Source organism: Diplotaxodon limnothrissa, linkage group LG12 (assembly GCF_057381915.1).
Source record: "Diplotaxodon limnothrissa isolate DT_005_m linkage group LG12, D_limnothrissa_male_GT1.1, whole genome shotgun sequence".
Classification (NCBI taxonomy): domain Eukaryota; kingdom Metazoa; phylum Chordata; class Actinopteri; order Cichliformes; family Cichlidae; genus Diplotaxodon; species Diplotaxodon limnothrissa.
Genome location: NC_140607.1, coordinates 35,479,439 through 35,498,911, shown reverse-complemented (window position 1 = coordinate 35,498,911; position 19,473 = coordinate 35,479,439). Strand labels below are relative to the sequence as shown.

At 40.4% G+C, this 19,473-nt stretch overlaps 1 protein-coding gene across 6 annotated transcripts in view; it reads left to right on the top strand.

Annotated features, from left to right (window-relative positions):
• The window catches only part of LOC146621796 (ral guanine nucleotide dissociation stimulator-like), a 63,968-nt gene that overhangs the window by 16,435 nt on the left and 28,060 nt on the right, over positions 1–19,473 (top strand). For 3 of the 6 annotated variants that reach the window (XM_085367536.1, XM_085367534.1, XM_085367533.1), the window contains exon 1: positions 17,648–18,231. The exons of 2 other annotated variants lie outside the window; for them this stretch is intronic. In XM_085367536.1, the coding sequence (XP_085223662.1) occupies positions 18,043–18,231 (189 nt within the window). In that variant the 5' untranslated portion in view covers positions 17,648–18,042. Of the gene's footprint in view, positions 1–4,301; positions 6,425–17,647; positions 18,232–19,473 lie in introns of those variants that run through there. One more of the 6 variants, XM_085367538.1, reaches the window with a different exon arrangement.

Genomic DNA, 19,473 nt, shown 5'->3' with positions numbered 1-19,473 from the left:
CGATCAGCTGTTTGTAACACTTCCTACGTCCATCAGCGTGAACTATCGCATGTCCGGCATGAACTGCCCGAAACCGGAAGTGACGTACATTGCGGAAATGTAGTTTTTTACCTTCGTGGCCATATGAGCCTCTACTTGTGTTTTTAAAAGTTATGTTTGACTTTATGACTTTCTGTGTCGTTTCTGGGATGCTTAGGACTCATATTGCACTGCTGGAAATATTTTATTTTGATGCATATGCTGTTATTTTGCAAATTTGCACTATAATATATTTTTTTGTTTTTCCTGCAGTATATGAAAATTAGTGTATCTCAAAAATAAAACTATGAAGACACTTAAAATAAATTTCCTGTGGTGGGAAACTAGTTTGTGCAACTTTTTTGTATTTACAGTTTTGAGGGATAAACCTCTTAAATTTCTCTAACTAGAAATATATGTTAAAAAAACAAAAACGATTTTAAATTTTTTTGTAGTTTATTGCACTTTTTTGCAATTTATGTAATTACTATGCACTTAATGAATACATATTATTAAATTTTGGGCTATAATGGTTGTATTGATGTATAGCAACTTGAAATACTCCAAAAAATGGCTCCACAGCATGTAAAAATATACTATAAGCTCTGGCGGACTTGGTTCTATGGTAGGTCTTAAAGGGTTAATAGATGCTTCTAAAGAGCCTGCAACTTTGTGTGGTTGCCATTTTGCATTGGATTGGGATTCCACACATATCCCCAAACAAACAAAACAGCTGATTCTGAGGGGATTAGGTTAATTTTAATGGAATAACTGTGCTGTAATAGCCTTGCTAGCTTTACCAGGCAGATTTCAGAGCTGTTTGGTGGCTGTAGTGTGTACCGTTCACAGAACATTTAGTATGACCACTCCATGAAACCATGCTTTATTGGCCTGTTGGCTGGTAGTGTTATTCTTAATAAAACGTCTATTCCAGTATTTGAAAATCACAACCACCTCTTGTGTTCCCTAGTGTTTCTTCTAGAAAGACAATAGCTTTCTGTATTTGTGGGGCATTGCTGTCTTTATTCTAACCTAACCCCAGCATGCAAAGCTGTTCACAGAGTGTAGCAGTATTTTATGGGCAAACAGCAAATATTGAATGCAGAATGCATTATTCTCCTGTTTTATGGGAAACAATGTGTTACTGTCAGACTTTCTTAGAGTGGTTTGATGCAGTTTATTTCCATATTTTCTGTTTTAGTTAAAAACTGTAAACTTTGACAGACTGTGATCAGCTGTTCCTGCAAACAACATTTGTTTTCTGAAGCAGGTTAGAAAACAAGGATGTGCAGCACACTGATGAGTTGCTTACAGCCAGTGATCAGGAAGAAAAAGTTTAACTGTCAGATGTTGTCAGTTGTCAAACTATCAGTCGACTCTGAAGGAAGCATCTGCAGACGTGTTGATAATGTTCACTAAGCAAGGCTGAGGATCTGAGCCATATTATAGCCATATTTAGAATCAACATTTAGACAGTTTTCAGCAGTTAATGAGTACGATGAGTGCAGCGTTTTGTTGTTGGACAACAGTATCCAGACTTTCTTTCACAGGCAGTCAGTGTACTATTAGTCCTTTGCTCTTAGCTCCCACTGCAACCATGAAGCCGTCAGCAATGATCATCCATTTCTGATGTGGGTCATTAAACAGGAAGTCCTGAGGGGCACACGCAGGCAGGCATGGGTCCAAAAAGAGAAAGAAGAAGAAGCAAAAACAAGGCGACTTGGCCAGACAGAAGGCTGGAAATCTACAGCTCAGATAGCATGATTGACAATTTGGCAAGGAACTCAAGTGTGGGTATGCTCGCTGAAGGACCCGAAGAGGAAATTGGAAGCAGGTGTGCAGGTGGATGTGGAGGTGGAGGTGATATGGAAAGGCAGGAGTACACCGGAGACATTTGGACTGAAATAAAGTGGCACAGCAGAGCAGGAGTTTCTTTTCTTTGCTTTTCCATCTGTTGCTGTGGTTTCTTTCAAGTGGAAGATGGTTTATACCCCGGACTCATTAAAGAGCAGAACACCACGGAAAATAACATTCCTGTTTCCAGGCACAACCCGGAATAAAATGTTGATGGTTGTGTTGCTTGGTTGTGCAAGTTTTGACAAGAAGGATAAATGTTTGATATAAAAAAAAGGGTTGAGTTTTCCTTCGTCTGCCATCTTGATATTCTGGAGCTAACTCCTCCAGCCTCCAGTTGTAGACCTTTTGGGCTTTTTAAAAGTGGAAAATTCTCACTTTAGGCATGAAATGGACACAAATCAGCACAGACTTACTGTAGCTCCAGACTCAGAGGCACTTAAACTATGTAAATGTGTAGTGGCTTACATGTTTGCCTAACAGTTTGATCCCAGGAGGTGACACACATCCCTTTGGGGTTGCAGTAGGAAGGGCATCAGGTGTAAAAACTCTGTGATGGGCCCTTGTGAATACAAGAGAAGCCAAAAGGATCTTAAAGTCTTGTAATGTATGTCAACTGACAAGAAGTGCACTCAGGAAAAAAACAGCAGTCCCAGGAGAGGTTAATGTTGACAAGGTGAATCTTCAGGATCCTCATACGGCCGACCCTGATGTTAGTTTAGCTGCTGTATTTGTAAAATATTGAGCTGACAGTGGACGAGAGAAAAGACCTACGATGATAAAGATGGACAGAGCAGAGAATACAGCCATGATGTAGTTGGAGAAGAACAATGGGTGACTGTATAAGACATGCAATTAAGCTCACAATGAGTAGCCTCTTCAGACTGGTACCCTCTTCCCCCTGGTAAAAAGCAATATGGCGCAATTTCCCTAAATTTGGGGAAATTAATTTCAGGTCCTGTGTAATATTTGTCATTCAGTTGCATTAAAATGATATAAAAGTCACCAGCATCACAGAAAGACTTGAAAGGTCCAGTTCATTGACTTGAATTAGCAGAACTGAGACCTAGAAGGCCGTGATTGAGTGCAGCTACCTGTCTCTGCACACTTTTCAGTCAAAGCTTTTGCCAAATCCAGATGGGTGAGTTATAACCAAATCATCACAGGCTGTCATGATGGCTGAACATAGCTTTAGGGACCACAACAGGATTGTGCACTGTGGTGTGAATATGGTTACTGCTGCTGCAAAGTTGGACTTGGACATTGGAGTCTATGGGATTGAATCACCTTTCAAGCCTGCTTCTAGTGCAGGGGTGGGCAACTCCAGGCCTCGAGGGCTGCTGTCCTGCAGGTTTTAGGTATTACCCTGGGTCAACACACCTGAATCACATGATTAGTTCGTTACCAAGCCTCTGGAGGACTTCAGGACATGTTGAGGAGGTCATTTAACCATTTGAATCAGCTGTGTTGAATCAAGGACACGTCTAAAACCTGCAGGACACCGGCCCTCCAGGCCTGGAGTTGCCCACCCCTGTTCTAGTGGATACTAGAGGATCTCCCTTGAGGTTTCCACTCGATCACAGGAGTGTGATCCTAAATCTGTTTTTGAATGGGTGAATAATGCTTGTAGTATAGAGCGCTTTTAGAGAAGAACAGCACTATAAGAGCCATTTAGCATCTGATTTGGTTGTCATCGTGGAGAAGTTGTTACAAGGTCACTTTGTGCAGTTTGGACAGTTTCATTCAAACTGCTTGACTTAAACTTACCACTGAAACTTTGTGTGGTTGCCAAATGTGTTTGATATTGTGACGGCTCTCAGAAAGACCAGAAAAAGACACGGCCTTTATTTGTGCAGGTTAAAGCCTTGAAAAACATCTTGGGCTGACAGAAATGTGTCACATCAAAAGAAAAACCAAAACAACAAACATGGCATTAAAGTGAAGGGAGTCGAATTTAAAGACGACACTCGGTTTGATGATCAGTCATCTTTAAAAAAAAAAAAAAAAAAAAAGCAGAATAATTTTTCTGACAATACAATTTCCAAAACAAACACAGGCTGGTTTATTTTATTCTCAGCCTGTGCGACGGTTGTCAGGATGCCTCAGAGCAGAGCTGCCGTCCCCAGGTGGCTGCAGTTGGCATGAGAGAGCATTTTTAAATGCCAGGAGCTTGGAGGAGCACCTGAATGGCTCGACTGGCTGAAATAATAGCAGGGGATACATCTAAAGGCTGTTAGAGGCAGCGCAATCTGGCAAGCTCTCAGAAGCTTCTTCTTGTATGTGTCTGTTACTGGGAAACTCTCCTGTGTTTGTTTGTTTTTTATTCTTGCTGCAGTAAAAAGAGAAGAGGCTCCGGAGGGACAAACAAAACCTATTATTGAATTCTTGAGAAATTAGGTCTAATTAATCTGTGATTTATAAGTTATTTTCTTGTTTTTCTTTTCTGTTTTGAACTACAAGATTAGATATACCAAAATTACTTCTGTTGCTCAAGCAGTTAAACAAGCTTTCATCATCTGTACAGAGAACACGCTGTTTATGTTTGTTTAATCAGCCATGCGGCAAATGTGCTCTGTAGTTCTTTCAACCAGCTCTGTGCACTTTGACAGTTCCAAGTCCATGAAAACTGTGTGACTACGATCCCATAAAACCCTGTAATGCTGCACTGTAAGATGTCTTTACCGGTTAGTCATAAAAAATGCGTAGAATAAAGAGCACATATCCAGGCAGGGTTTCATTAAAAAACAATATATGTTGCCAAAAAATTTATTTTGTGTGCACAGGACACACAATATAAAATAATCACCCAACAAAATAATAAATAATCTGCTGTTACAGTTACTAGTTTATCTGTTCTTGTTTGTTAATGGATCATTAAATCAGCTCCAGAGACATTCTTTAACAAATTATTGTTTATTTCATAAGAAAAAATGTAATCTTCTCTTTATTTAGTGCTGTAAGTTAAATGCTTTTTTTTTTTTTTACTTTAAAAATATTCAGTTTCAGAGAGGAGGTTCACACTGAGCACACGTGACGGGTGTGAAAGAGTCTGGAGGCGCTCTGGTGAATGTTATCAGACATCAGGGTACCAGAAGCAAAGCTGCCAGTTGTGGTGTTGTCTGCCGAATGCCGATCAAGCTGCGTGGGGCTGAGCTGCGAGCACAGGTCCTGCTAAAGGACGCCGGGACCCGTGTTCCCCTTCGTGGAGTCTGAATCTGACATTTTGGTCAGAAACATGAACCAGCGAGCCTGTCCAGCTCTCCTCACATCTCCATCTTGAAGTAGTAACCTGTGAAACCTGAATTATCTGCAGATACTATCGCATGATGACTGCAGTGATAGGGACATTTAGATGAAAAACAGTCAGGAGGGATAAGGAGAGGAATGGGCTGTAGCCACCAGCTGCTAAAACATTCCCTTTGTGGGGTTTGTCATGTTGTTGCCTGTCCAGTGGACCTGTTGTCATGACCATCTGCACCAAAGCAGCTGAAATGGGCTCACAGTGGGTTCTGCTTACCAACTGGAGAGATTGATAGCACTGAAGTTTAGCTTTGTTTTTTACTGTAATGGCTGAGTGTTCCCTTCACTTATTGACCAGTAAATGCTTGTCTCCCATTTATTAATTTATTGTTTTTTATCTTGATTTAACCAGGAAGGTAGTCCAGAAATCAGACTTTTTTATTTGTTCCCTGAGTTCTTGTGCTTTATTTGGATTTTTGTTTCTTTACTTTTTGGACTCGCCTCTGAGAAAAAAAAAATGTGCAGGCCTTCTATATTTTTTTGCAGCATTAAATATGTGTATCTGCAAACTGAGTCAAACAACACTAATTAAAAAAACAAACACCTCTTCCTCTGGATCAAGGTGATGACAACAAGTGCCCTGAGGTGTCAGAGGAACAGGTTCAGTAAGTTGTTTTCAGTTAGAGGTGTTTGAATTTCTTAAGACGGTTCCTGTTAGTCTGTTTTCATTCGTCCCTACAGGTTGCCTAACACTCACATAGCTTCAGATGACGTTGTTAAACACGTAAACTACCTGGAGATAATCCCCTCCTTCAGTTAAGCAGGAAATTTCTTCGAATTTTATTGCATCATGTTGAGGTTTCATTTTCTCTTGAGAGCGGTAACAGCAGGACATTTGAGCGTCGTAGCCTCACGGTGTTGTTGTTGTTGTGGAGGTCATTACCAAGCGGTCTCTCTCCACCTTTGACATACACGGACAGATGTGAGCCTCTTCTAGAAAGCCTTTTCCTTTTTTCCTGGCATAGGTTAATTTTTTTCTAGTGTTGTTCCTCGTGTTGTTGACACAGCTGTTAAAGTAAACATGCATGAGCTGAGTGTTGGCGGTTGGGGTTCGGCCAATCTGTGAAGAGGGGAGTGGGAGCCCTGGAGTCGCCTTCACTGAGGTTCTGCTCCTCCAGGATCCTCATGTTTTTTGGGACTGGTTGTCAGCAAAGCCGTGATGTGGTGCTGGAGCCGGTGGATCTGTGGACTGCTGGCCGGGACCTGGGATGGCGAGGATTATTACAGGACAGTCGGAAGAAAAGAAAGACAGGTTGGAGCTCTTAATGTTTGCCTTCACTCTTAAGTGTAAAGAGGCTGAGTTTGTAGTTCAGTGTTGGGCTTGAACTGAAGGACTGGCCACATTGGCTCCTTGCAGGTAAAATAATGCCACCCTCTAACAGCGAAGGAAGTTGTAGTGAAGCGGAAGACACGTTTAGACGGATACTGGTTTATAGTTCCAGGGAAAGCACTGGAATTTTTTTTTTTCAAAATAAGTCCCAGTTTAAATTAAACTCTGGTTGAGTGCTCCCCAGTTTAGCCCCCCGGTATAAATAGCACTGACTCAGCATTAGTTACCTGTGTTTATTTTACTGTTTAACCTTTGCTACACTTTGCCGTTAATGCTAATGCAGTTTAATACCACGACTTGTTTTGAACACCCTTTTTATATTAGTGATGCATTATGAGTGATAGTCATATTTATGAGTCATAAACCTGAATTAATGATCTGTGCCAATGATCTGGGTGTGCTCGCTGCAATTTCTTTAAACTCTGTTGGTGAATGTAAAAACAAGCAGGATTGGTATCTGCTCACTTGGAAGTAGAGAGTAAAAAACAGCCAAACAGCTCACTGTTCGGCTGTTTAAACTATGCAAATAATTCAGTAGAAACTTGAGTTGTTTTGAAGTGATGCATGTGACACATCACAGTGGCACGCTTGACATTCTTCTGATTAACAGATATGACCTGGAGTGGAGAGGTTTTAAAGTGTGAGAGCTTTTTGTTTGTTTATTTGTTTTGCTTTTTACCAGTCAGATGCTCTTTCCATTTTTAATCATTTTCTATCTGTAATTCTGCTCTTGTTTAAATTAAGTTTTCCCAAGTGTGGGCTGCACTCCTCTGCTGGCCGTGTGAAGGATTTGGAGTCTTACGTTTAAGTTTTTAAGTGTAGTTTGTGATGCTGTTGTTAAAGGGACCTGTTATGGTTCTTTACAACTCCATGTTTTTGCTCTGACCTTTCCACATGAGCTTTGCATGATTCGCAGTTTAAAATAATCCCTGTTTATCTTATACTCGGCCTTTGTACAGGCAATCTCCTGTCTCTTTTAAGGTCCCTGTCTTCTGATTGGCTGGGTGGGGCTTCTGTGCCTGGGATAACCATATTAGGGGATCTTTGACTCTTAGTGACATCACACAGAGTCAAGAGTAGAAAAAACTGTTTAGGCTTCAAGCTTTGGACTCACAGGGATCACTAGCACACTGACCAAGATTAATATCAACCCGTTTAAGCCTGTGAGTGATTTTAAAAAGGTCTTACTTAAAATATGCTCCAAATATCTTAAAGATGTGGTACAGATACGCATCCTGCATGTTTAAAATGAAATATGTCCAACAGCCACATAATATTGCTGCAACAGTGGGAGCGCTCAGGTCGGCTCTTGAGTTAATCTGACTTCACAGCACGACATGTCTGCACCAAGAACCAATCGCTACATGTGAAATGAAAGAATAAAGGCCTCGCTTTCTATAATCTGCTCCCATTAGCTGTCATTACAGTGTGCTGGCTTCACAGAGACATGAAGCAGCACAGACGCCTGACCTCAGCTGTCTGTGCTGCTTAGAAGCTGTCAACCTCAGACGACAGGAAGTACAGGAAGCCAGACCTTTTCTCTGTATGACTCACACTCACTCGGGCCTTCAGATTACAGAAATAAGAAAAGATTTTACTGGTTTTATTGTTATTTATAATAGAAGGCAGCTCACAGGTGCGATTAAACTTGAAATACTTGAAATAGACTCAATACTTGAAATGTGCAATTCACTTGTATTTTTATTTTTTATTCCTATTTATTCTATTTATCCCCTTTGTATATTTTATTTATATTTGTCTCTGTATTTATATATGTGTGTGTGTGTGTGTGTGTGTGTGTGTGTGTGTGTGTGTGTGTATATATATATATATAACAGTTCTGTAACTGTAACTTTGGTCGTTGCTGTGCTTTTTTTGGAAGTCGAATTTCCCAGAGGAACCCACCCGAGGGATTAATAAAGTTCTATCTTATCTTATCTTATCTTAAACTGTGCCAAGATTGGTTGAATGTGTTCTTTAGGCTTCTGTCTGTCCTCAGCTCTGAGCCTTTATCTGAGGTAGAAGAAAACCTGTGCTCTGTGCAGTTCTGCAGACCATGAATCAACAGCTGTGAACACTGGTGTTTGTGTCACTGAAGTTGAATTTTACAGATTTAGCTGATTTCATTAGGAGGAGGGTTTTGAACATGAATCTTTATTTTTTTCTTGTATTAATCAGTTTATCGTGATTTATGGGCTTGTTATTTTCCTCTTGTTACATAACTCGATATCCAGTCTATGTCTGGCTCTCCCTTTGGCTTTTATTTGATTCAGGTTTATTGTTCGTGAAGCACTGCAGGAAACATTGAGAGCCTGGCAGCAACCCAGGATAACCACCCAGCTTTAATGCCTTGCTAAATGGCCTCCTGACAGGAGGAATAAAGAACTTTCTGCACTGCTCAGTGTCAGCAGGACTAAAATAAGCCGCTGATGTCACTGCCCTAATTTTAATTTTACCCTCGTCGTGATGGGAATCTGTCTTTGGTTAGTGACGTTTGGATCTGCCCTCCTCACATACTTCTGTGAAACTTCTTCTGTAGGTCAGGGGGTGCAGTCTCTCAGTAAAAGCACGAGTGTTTCTGTGTGAGAAAATAAGAACGTAATGCAGGCTGTTAGCGTCACCGTCCTCGGGGAGCTGTAAAACATCAGCCAGGCCCGCAGCAGCAGCACAACAACATCCTCTGGTGTTGATTTCCAGCAGATGGAAAAAGAGCTTCAGTTAAATCGCAGCAGACTCAGAGTTGGCCGGCCCTCCAGGCTCTGTCAGATTTCTGGGATTCAGCCCATGTGGGTTATTTTGTAGGGCAGATATTAGTACCAGTGCTTGTTATTCTGTGACTTTCACTCTTTCTGCTGCTCTGTGCTCTGTGCAGATGAAACGGGGAATAGTCACGTCTTGCTCGACGCTATCTTTCAAACCGATCTACCATCCGGGTCAGGCTTTGTGTTCAACAGACTTTAGGATGTTTTTCAGGCTGTGTTTGCAGTATAGTTTTTGCTGCTCTGTTGTATCTTAATTGCCCCTTGGGGATAAATAAAGTCTCTCTGATTCTGATTAATGATAATAAATAAAGCCTCGTGTTTCTGTTGCAGCCTGGCAGAAAAGCACTGGACAGGCCACCGAGGATCTGGGAATAAATTGGTACTAAAATCTTTAAAACAATATGGAAAGTGTGGATATTTAAACATTTAAATAATTGGAAATTTCTATCTTTTTTTAGACAAAAACTTTAATAAAAAGCTTTCAAATAAACATCTTGGAGATTTGTGATAAGCGAAACAGCAACAGCCACATTTTATCATATAGCCTGCACGATCAGATGCAGCATGCAGAGCTTTTTATGAGGTCACAGAGCCTCATATGGACTCATATGGTTTGATTATTGATTATTATTTGCAATCAAGGATACTTGTAAGTGATTTGTCCAGTTATAAAGGAATGAAGTCCATCCATGCATCCTCTTTCTTCCAGTCTGTCGAAGGACTAACACACAGAAACACACAGCCATTTCGAATCACCAGTAATCATAACCCCAATGCATGTCTTCAGACTGTGAGGGGAAGCAGAGAGAAAACCTGCAGAACTCCACACAGAAAGCCCCAGCTGTCCCGAGGATTCAAACCCAGGACTTTCATGCTGTGAGGGGACAAAGTTAACCACTGTTTTGCCCAAGAGGTACAAGAAATGAAGTGAAATGAAACCAAAACCTTTCTTCAAACACTTAAAACATGTTATATCAGGAAACCTGCTTTTACAGGACCTGGCTCATTGGTGTGGTGACAATAATGGAAATATGTCTGGAAATATCTCCTTTCCCACTTCTAATCACTAGACTGTAATCTTCCACAGTGAACCATGGCTGTCTTGATTTATTGGAAACTTAAATCTGTATAAACCTTTAGAAAGCCGTGTTGCTCCCTCACTCGTCTTCTTCATGTCGGGCAGCTGCAGATTTCTGAGTTATGATGCGCAGCCGCTTGGCGAGGACAGGTCGGCGAGGTCGGACGTGCTTGTGGTTGCATTCAGCTTCAGCTGGTGCGGCAGATGTTTTCCTTAAATGTTCTAAAATGCTTTCACACCTGTCAGAGCCTTGGCGTGGAAAAGCAGTGGGTTGTTTCAAAAAAATCTAAAAAGAAAAACATGTGAATGAAAATTAAGGTTTAATAATGTAACAGTTAGGTAATGGTTTTGTTCTGCTGTTTAAAGCAGGCTGCGGTGAATTTAAAAGATTTGTTCTCACTGTGATTGGAGACGTTTGTTCCTGACACTGACCAGTAGGAGGCGGTGTTAGACGTCTTCAGGTTCTTTCTCTGAAGTCTTAGCCTAAAATTCCCCCAAGATGCATTTGTTGAACCACAACACAAACTAATTCAGTTTACTAACAGGGACTTCCTGATGGTGCTTTCAGGTGCTTTCTGACTGTTAAAGTCAGGTTGTTTGTTTTCATGGTGAGCAGCAGTGCTTTGACAAGGTGTGTGCAGGATAACATTGTATAACATTGAGATCTTTGTGTTGAGGTGGTTCCATTGAGGATTTTGTTTCATTTGCTCCTAATTGTTTGCAGCTGAAAAGTTTGGTCAGTGAGCTATTTCGATATTAATCTGTAATTTAGCTCATTTATTTTGGAAAAATTATTCTTTTCTATCTTTTCAGCTGAGGACCTGCTGATTTTCCCTGTTGTATTTTCTAAGTATAGTAAGATCAGACAGGATGTGTTTATTCTAAAAGTTGGCAAAGAATTACAGCAGCTTATGACAAAACAGCTTAAACAGACTAGAAAAAGTACAGTGACAAAGCCAAATAGATCAGTTGGGTAAAATTTACAAAAATGGAAAAAAATCTAATAAGTAAAATTTAAAAAGCAAAGTAAGTGAAGATCTAAATAAAAATAATATAATATAGTACTTGTGTAAAGTAAAAGCTCAGTACATTTAAACAACGTCTTTTTTATTAAGAGGTTTCCTTTTGTACACATAAGCATCAACATATATATTATACATATAGACAGAAAGAAAAGAGAAGGATTACAGATGATCTGTACATTGAGGTTAAGTAGTACATTTAAGCTGTGAAATGAGTCCAAAAATGTATCTTCGGCTGTGAAATAAAAGAAAGAAAAAAAAAAAAAAAAGGAAAAAGGGAAAGAAAGAGAAAAAAAATAATATAAACAAATGTATAATATATCCCAAAGTAACATAATCCCTGCAAAACAATCCCATTCATTCCCACCCAGGTCACTGCCTGCACCCGCACACTGTATTTCCACACCTGACTTAAGAGTTCGCTGAAAAATTCTTATAGATTTTGAAAAGCATCAAGAAAGGGTCCCCACATGTCTTGAAATTTCCCAGTGGAGTTCTGAAGTGAGTGTCTTATCTTTTCCAGTTTTAGACAGGCCATGAGGTCATATAACCACTGTTTGTGAGTGGGAGGGGCAGCGTCCCGCCACCTCAGTGGGATTGCCCTTCTGGCCAACAGGGAACAGAATGATAATGCCTGTTTTTTAGAGGCCGGTAGAAGCACCTCATTCCCACTGATGCCAAACAGAGCAAGAAGGGGGCCGGGGGCCAGCGTCACACTGAGAATTCCGGACAGGGTACGAAAAACCTCTGACCAGAACTGAGTGAGATTGGGACAAGACCAGTACATGTGGACCAGTGAGGCTTCAGCAGTTTTGCATCTGTCACAGTATGGAGTGATTTCAGGGTAGATACGGGATAATCTGGATTTTGAGAAATGGGCTCTATGCACCACTTTGAACTGGATTAAACAATGGCGGGCACATAGTGATGTAGTGTTGACATGTTTGAGTATAGAGGCCCATGTTTCATCAGAGATTGTCATGTTTAAGTCCTCTTCCCACAGTGTCTTGAGCTTGGATGAAGAGGTATGTGTCAAATTTAACATTTTATTGTAAAGCAAGGAAATCAGCCCTCTATTGGTTGGATTGAGTTGTAGAATAGTTTCTAGTAGTGTAGGCTCTGGTGGAGGGCTTGAGCCTGAAATCTGGGAACAAATAAAGTGCCTGACTTGCAAGTATCTGAAAAAGTGTGATGGTGGAAGAATATATTTATTAGCAAGTTGTTCAAATGATGCTAGTTTGTTGGCTATGAATAGGTCCTTAAAGCAAGTTATTCCACTTCTGTGCCATTCCGCAAACCCACTGTCCTGGGTAGAAGGTTTAAAGAAATGGTTAGATGCAATGGGGCTGAGGAGGGAGAAGTCACAAAGTTTAAAATATTTCCTAAACTGGCCCCATATTTTTAATGAGTGCACCACTACAGGGTTGGGAATGAAGTTGAATGAAGAGGATGGGAGTGGAGAACAAAGTGCAGCTGGTAAGGATATACTGTTGTCACTATGCAATTCCATAGTGACCCAGTCAGGACAACCACTCCGATTATGGTAAAAATACCAAAACACCAAACATCGTATGTTAGCAGCCCAGTAATAAAAACGAAAGTTGGGAAGTGCAAACCCACCCTCAATTTTAGATTTTTGAAGATGCATCTTATTGAGCCTTGGGCGTTTACCCTGCCATAGATAAGATGAGATGACAGAGTCCAGCTTATTGAAAAAAGTGTTGGGAATGAAAATGGGTATGGCCTGGAAAAGGTATAGAAATTTGGGTAGAATGGTCATTTTAATTGAATTGATACGTCCTACCAGAGACATAGAGAGTGGTGTCCAGTGGGTAAGGGACCGCTTCACTTGGTTCAGCAAAGCACTCACATTTTCTGTGAAAAGGTTTTTATGTTTTTTTGTCACTGTGATTCCCAAATATGTAATTTTTGTCATTTCAACTCTGAAGGGCAAGCAGGTGAAGTCTAACATACTGGCTTTGCTACTCAGCGGGAAGAGCTCACTTTTATTAAGGTTCAGTTTATACCCTGAAATCTGACCAAATTGACTAAGCAGATTCAATGCAGATGGTAGTGAGGCTAAGGGCTTAGAAATAAAGAGCAGGAGATCATCTGCATAGAGCGAGACCTTATGTTCTGTATTGTTTCTCCAAATGCCGTGTACCTCTTTGCAACTGCGGAACGCAATGGCAAGGGGTTCTATGGCCAGATCAAAAAGCAGGGGGCTGAGAGGACATCCCTGGCGTGTGCCTCTGTGAAGTTTGAAGGGTTTTGACAATTGGAGGTTAGTTCGTATTGTAGCAGATGGTTGAGAATAGAGTAATTTGATCCATGAAGTAAATTTCGCTCCAAAGCCAAATCTATCAAGGACTGCAAAGAGATAATCAAACTCAACTCGATCAAAGGCCTTTTCAGCGTCAAGCGAGACCACACATTCATCAGAGTCTGTAGAGCTGGAGTAGACTATGTTAAATAGCCTCCTTATGTTAAAATATGAATGACGACCTTTAATGAAGCCTGTCTGGTCTTTCGAAATAATTTTTGGAAGAACTATTTCTAGTCTACGGGCAAGTATCTTGGCTAATATTTTAGCGTCTGTGTTCAGTAGAGAAATGGGTCTATAGGAGGCACATTCCAACGGATCTTTTCCTTTCTTTTTAATAAGTGTAATACAGGCTTCATAGAATGATCGAGGAAGAGATCCCTGTTCCTTGCAGTCCGTGAGGGTTGCACTAAGCTGCGTGGACAGTAATGAAGAGAAGTGTTTGAAAAATTCTGGCGGAAAGCCATCCGGACCTGGACACTTACCAGAGTGCATCGAAGCTATAGCCAAGGAAACTTCTAACTGGGAGATGGGTTCATCCAGCCTTGTTTTAAGTTCTGGTGGAATTTCAGGAATGTCAAGTTTAGCTAAAAACTCATTAATTGCATTACAGTCAGTTTGGGACTCTGAGGTGTAAAGCTGTGAGTAAAAATCCCTGAACACTTCATTGATTTTTTCATGATCTGTGACTATGTTGCCATCTTGTTGTCGAATTTTAAGAATACTTTGCCTTGCCCGAGAACCTTTTAGAAGGCTCGCCAGTAATTTATCAGGTTTGTCACCATGCATATAAAATTTGGATTTGTCATGTAAGAGTAAACGTTCAGTCGAGTACGTTGTGAGTAGGTCAAGTCTTGTTTTAAGTTCTACACGCTTTTTAAATATTTCATGACTCTGTTTGAGAGCATACTGTTCATCAGTCTCCTTAATTTGTTGCATTAACTTGTTCCTTTCATAGGTGGACTGTTTTTTGATTCTTGCCGAATAAGCAATAATCTGGCCTCTGATATACGCCTTAAAGGCATCCCATACGACAAGGCTGGAAGTCTCTGGGGAAGAGTTGGTGGCAAAGTAAAAGCGTATCTCATCCTGGATAAACTTTACAAAATTTTCATCCGACAGGAGGGTCGAGTTGAAACGCCATTGTGCAGCTTTAACAGGAGGATGTGGAAGAGACAGAGACAAAGTAAGAGGGGCGTGATCTGAAATAACTATGCTATGGTAGGCACAGGAGTGGACCTGCTGCAGACAATTAGTGTCAATGATAAAGTAATCAATTCTTGAATATGTATGGTGCACATGTGAAAAATAGGAGTAATCTCTTTTATGAGGATTTAGAGTACGCCAAACATCACACACTCCATATTCTGATAGAAAGGCATGAATGACAGATGCAGATTTGCTTAAAACATTGCTCTTAGTGGATGAGCGATCCAGGGCTGGGTCTAACCAGCAGTTAAAGTCACCCCCCAGAAAAAGAGAGTAGACATTTAAGTCAGGCAAAGAGGAGAATAGTTGTTTAAAGAAATTCTCGTCATCTGTATTAGGAGCATACACATTTACTAGAGCAACAAGACTGTTATACAGTTTCCCACTGACTATGACATATCTACCATATTTGTCTGCTATGACATTGTGGGCCTCAAAGGGAATGTTCTGCCTGACCAATATAGAGACCCCACGTGCCCTAGCTTGGAAAAGTGAGTGAAAACACTGGCCCCTCCAACGGGAGAAGAGACGGACATTATCAGAGGCCCTGACGTGGGTCTCCTGCAGGAAAGCCACGTCAGTGTTATGGTGTTTAACATGTGACCAAACCCTCCTTCTCTTGACTGGATGATTTAGACCTTTAACATTCCAGCTTAGAAAGTTCAATTGCAGACTCATCTGATTTGTAGAGCAAAGGAACTATGCACACTGGCCTTAGATGATAAGAACAGAATAACTTTACAGTGGGTGGAAATTAGTGCAGAACAGGTTAAAAAAAAGAACAGTGTATGAGGTTCAAAGCAGTGACTCTTACCCTCCCCAAGCCCTCCCCACAACAGAAAATGGCTGCTAAAAAAAAGAACAAGAACAAGCAGCGAGCTCTTCAAACTTAACATATTTAGAGTGTTACTCCTCCTGTCTATGATACCAATAACCTAGGTATTGAAGCAGTTGAACCACTGCTCCGGTGGCCATAGCATAGTAAGCTGAAACCCCGTATAATACTGTTAAGTTTCGAAACTGTATCAGCCACCAAGTCCAAATGTAATTGCTGGAGTGTTTCAAAGCAGAGTCCAAGTATGTAAACAAACAACCAAACACAAAAAGATGATGTAGTTCAATAAGTACTACCGGTATAACTGAATTATTGAATAAGAACAGACAGAAGGCTACGAGTAGATAACAAAACTCCCCGTCTCCGTGCAACAGATATTACGTCATTAGCCAACGGGTAGAAGTCAATGAGGTTGTCTCCTTATTTAACAAAGAAAACAAAATAAGATTATCGAGTTAAATTAAAGTAATAATCAGCATTTCAGTGCTATAGCAAAGCTCAGTACATTTGATTAATCAAAATAAAATGGAATAAAAATGTCTTAAACGCTAAAATGTAAGTTGAAAAATGCAGATTTTAGATACACAAAATTAGACTTTTTCCCCATTTAAATACATACTTATTTATCATCTTTCCACAAATATGTTTAAAACTCAAATCAGTCACCTAAAAAAGACCAAAAAACCCCCCAAAACCCTAAATAATTATATTTAAATGATGTCTTTATAGAGCTATAATCTCAGTAAAACTGCTGAAGTGTGACTTAGACTTTTATAACGAGTTAACACACTCACAGGTAATTTGTTTTTTATATTAATGCATAATCAATCTTTGGAAAACTAAGTGAAAAGCAGAAAGTTGCCCTTTCGAAAGGTGTTAGAGGAGCATGTACTGGTTTAAACTCTACGCCACCTTTAAGCTGTGCTTCAGTGTAACAGTGGAGGATCAGGTGGGGGAAGCGTGTTTGCTGAGCTGCTCTGGGCTCACGGTAAAAGTGTAACTCCAGCAGACTCCACTGTTTTCTTTTCCCACACAGTCCTCCTGCCACAGTGAAGGCACAAACAGCGCCATCATTTCCCAGAGACATGAGTAAGAGCGGGGGAGTAAGTGCTGCCTTCAGGGACGTCTCGCAGACTCCCGTTTCATACATAACAACTTTATAGTGTGCTTGTGTCGCCCAGGTTACTATAGTTACCTTAATTTAGGTGTGATAAAATAAAATGTGGGAAACTTGAAATTAAAGTTAAAAGCAAATATAAACTTTTGTAAGTAAATGAAATTATTTTGTGACCTTAGAAAACTAATCACAATAAAATTACAATGCAGATTAAATAGCATTACTTCTAGTTTGTTAATCTGAATGATGAGGCTTTGGGGAATGTGCTTATTGAGATAATAGGCTGTCTGCACATCTGTGAGTCCACTGCCGTAACAAACTGTGTTTCTATTGTAATACTCATTCTAATTTTGGTCAGGACTCCCTTGAAAAAGAGGTCTTTGATCTCAACGGGACATTCCTGGTTAAATAAAGGTTAAATAAAAATAAAAATAAAAATTTTGTCCCTGATAGAGAATCTCCAGATTATAATATTTAAGAAAAATAAAAACCCAACAAAAAAACACAAACTAAAGCTAGGGCTGAAACTAATAAATATTTAAGTAAAAAAATTTCCAACAATGAAAAAATTACCTGAAATGACCAAACTCACTTTGTAAACTAACTGGAAAAAAGAAAAAGAAAAACTATTATAATTGGATTAAAAAATAACAACAACAACCGTAGAGTGTTAGTTTGTTTTTGTTTTGTTTTAGCACAAAGTAAAAGTCTGATATGGTGACGACCGTTATAAACATTAAAGTATGGTTAACAGCATTTCATTACATCTATGTAAATAAAAAATAACTAAATGAAAAGAAGTAGTTTGTTCCTTTTCCATGAAAAGTACGTGTTAGATGTTTAACAGAAATTTTGCAAAGTTGTATTCACGTTAATGTAATTAAAGTTTTAACTTCTTTTTTTTTTTTTAAGTATAATGCGTGGGATTAAATACAAGACAAAACTTGTAACGTAATTTTCGCTAAAGCCATCCTGTGCGTTTGGTTTATCCGACAGCCCTGAAGGCACCGGTTGGTGGGGGCGGGGTTTAGAAAAGCCCCGGTGTGAGTCAGGGCCGTGATAAACTGTACTGAGAGAGGCGATGATCACACAGAAGCGTTAGTCTCAGGCGGCAGCGGCAGTGTGTGTCTGTGGGACTCCTAAAAAACATTAGAAATGTCAGCGCGGGGGTGTGACTGAACTCTGCGGGCATCCATGGTCTATTTCCCGGGGATGCAAGCCGAGGCGCGTAGCGTCAAGCCGGGCCAGCTGCTCGAGATGTTTGACTCTTCGTGGAGGGTGCGGAACATTTGGGACGGCGTGAGGCTAGAGGTGGTCGAAGACCGCAGCCCGGTGGTCCTGCACAGCTTCACCCACCTGGACCCTGACCTGCCGCTGGTGGAGGTGAGGAGGGTGAGGAGGAGGGTGAGGAGGCAAGGAGAGGTCCGTTAGCTGATGCGGTTTGCTGTGTTGTCATGAAGGAGGGTGATCGGGCGGATCCAAACAGGTTTTCAGGCTTCAGGGTGGCGATTCTGGAGGAATAACACAACACTTGTGCTCTTAAAGAAACATTTTCTTACCGTTAAAATAGAGATTTATGATGTTTCTCCTGTATCTCCACGTATTTCAAAGCTTTATCTACTTTTATGCCCATAAAACATGTTTAAATTTGCGTTAAATAAGCTTACATTCAACTTGGTGAGTCACCCAGGTGATGCAATGTGCCATAAACGCTCTAATCCTGTATTTTTAAGCCCTGTAAACGGATTATCAGTATAAAGCTGTTGATTGGCTGCAGCTTACAGTGTTAATACAGCCTCATAACAAACATAACAATACAGGGAAATCTAATATGATGCTGCGGTGCTGCTTGGCAGGAGAGTACAGTTACAGGATGACTTGCTTTTTCATGTTGTTATTGAAGCTTTCAGCCCTGTGGTTATCACCCCTCCCTCCCTCTGATTCTCTTTGATACTGAAACCCTCCTGTGCAGGTGTCGCTGAGTCAAACCTCACAAATGCTATGAAATATCTGCATGTTTCATACTGAGAGTGGTCGTTCTGTTTGTTTTTTACAGAACGATGCTTTCTGCATCGGTCGCTTGTACTTCTAGGGGTTTTTCCACATGTGCGGGCATACATTGAATCAATCGTGTGATTTACAGTTTCACTGGTTGTTACAGGAAGTAGTGGCCTGTTACTGCAGCAACATGATTCATTGATGGGTCAACAAAGTCACCCAACAAAGGAGCGAAGTTAAGATTTTGTTTTTGGTTCTGATCTAATTTAACAGACAGATATAAATCCATTTAGTTAGTTGTATCATGTTTAGGAAGCTCCACTGCAGTTCTAAATGTGGCCATGATTACTGTAATTACAGATTAATCTGTAGATTACCCCATTACCCCAGCTGTTTGAGTCATTGTTTCGTTGTTAGAATAGCTGTCATAATAAAGATTACACATGGCTTCTTTTGTCCAATCAGCAATCTGAAGCAGAAATACTTTAGTGTAATTTCACAGAAAGCCGAAGAAACAAGCGAGTTTTCAGATATAGAAGCTGCAGCCAGCGAATCAGATGCTTTTACATGTTCAGGTCACGATCAAAGTGAATCTAAAAGTAAAAGCACACACGCAGCAGAATGACT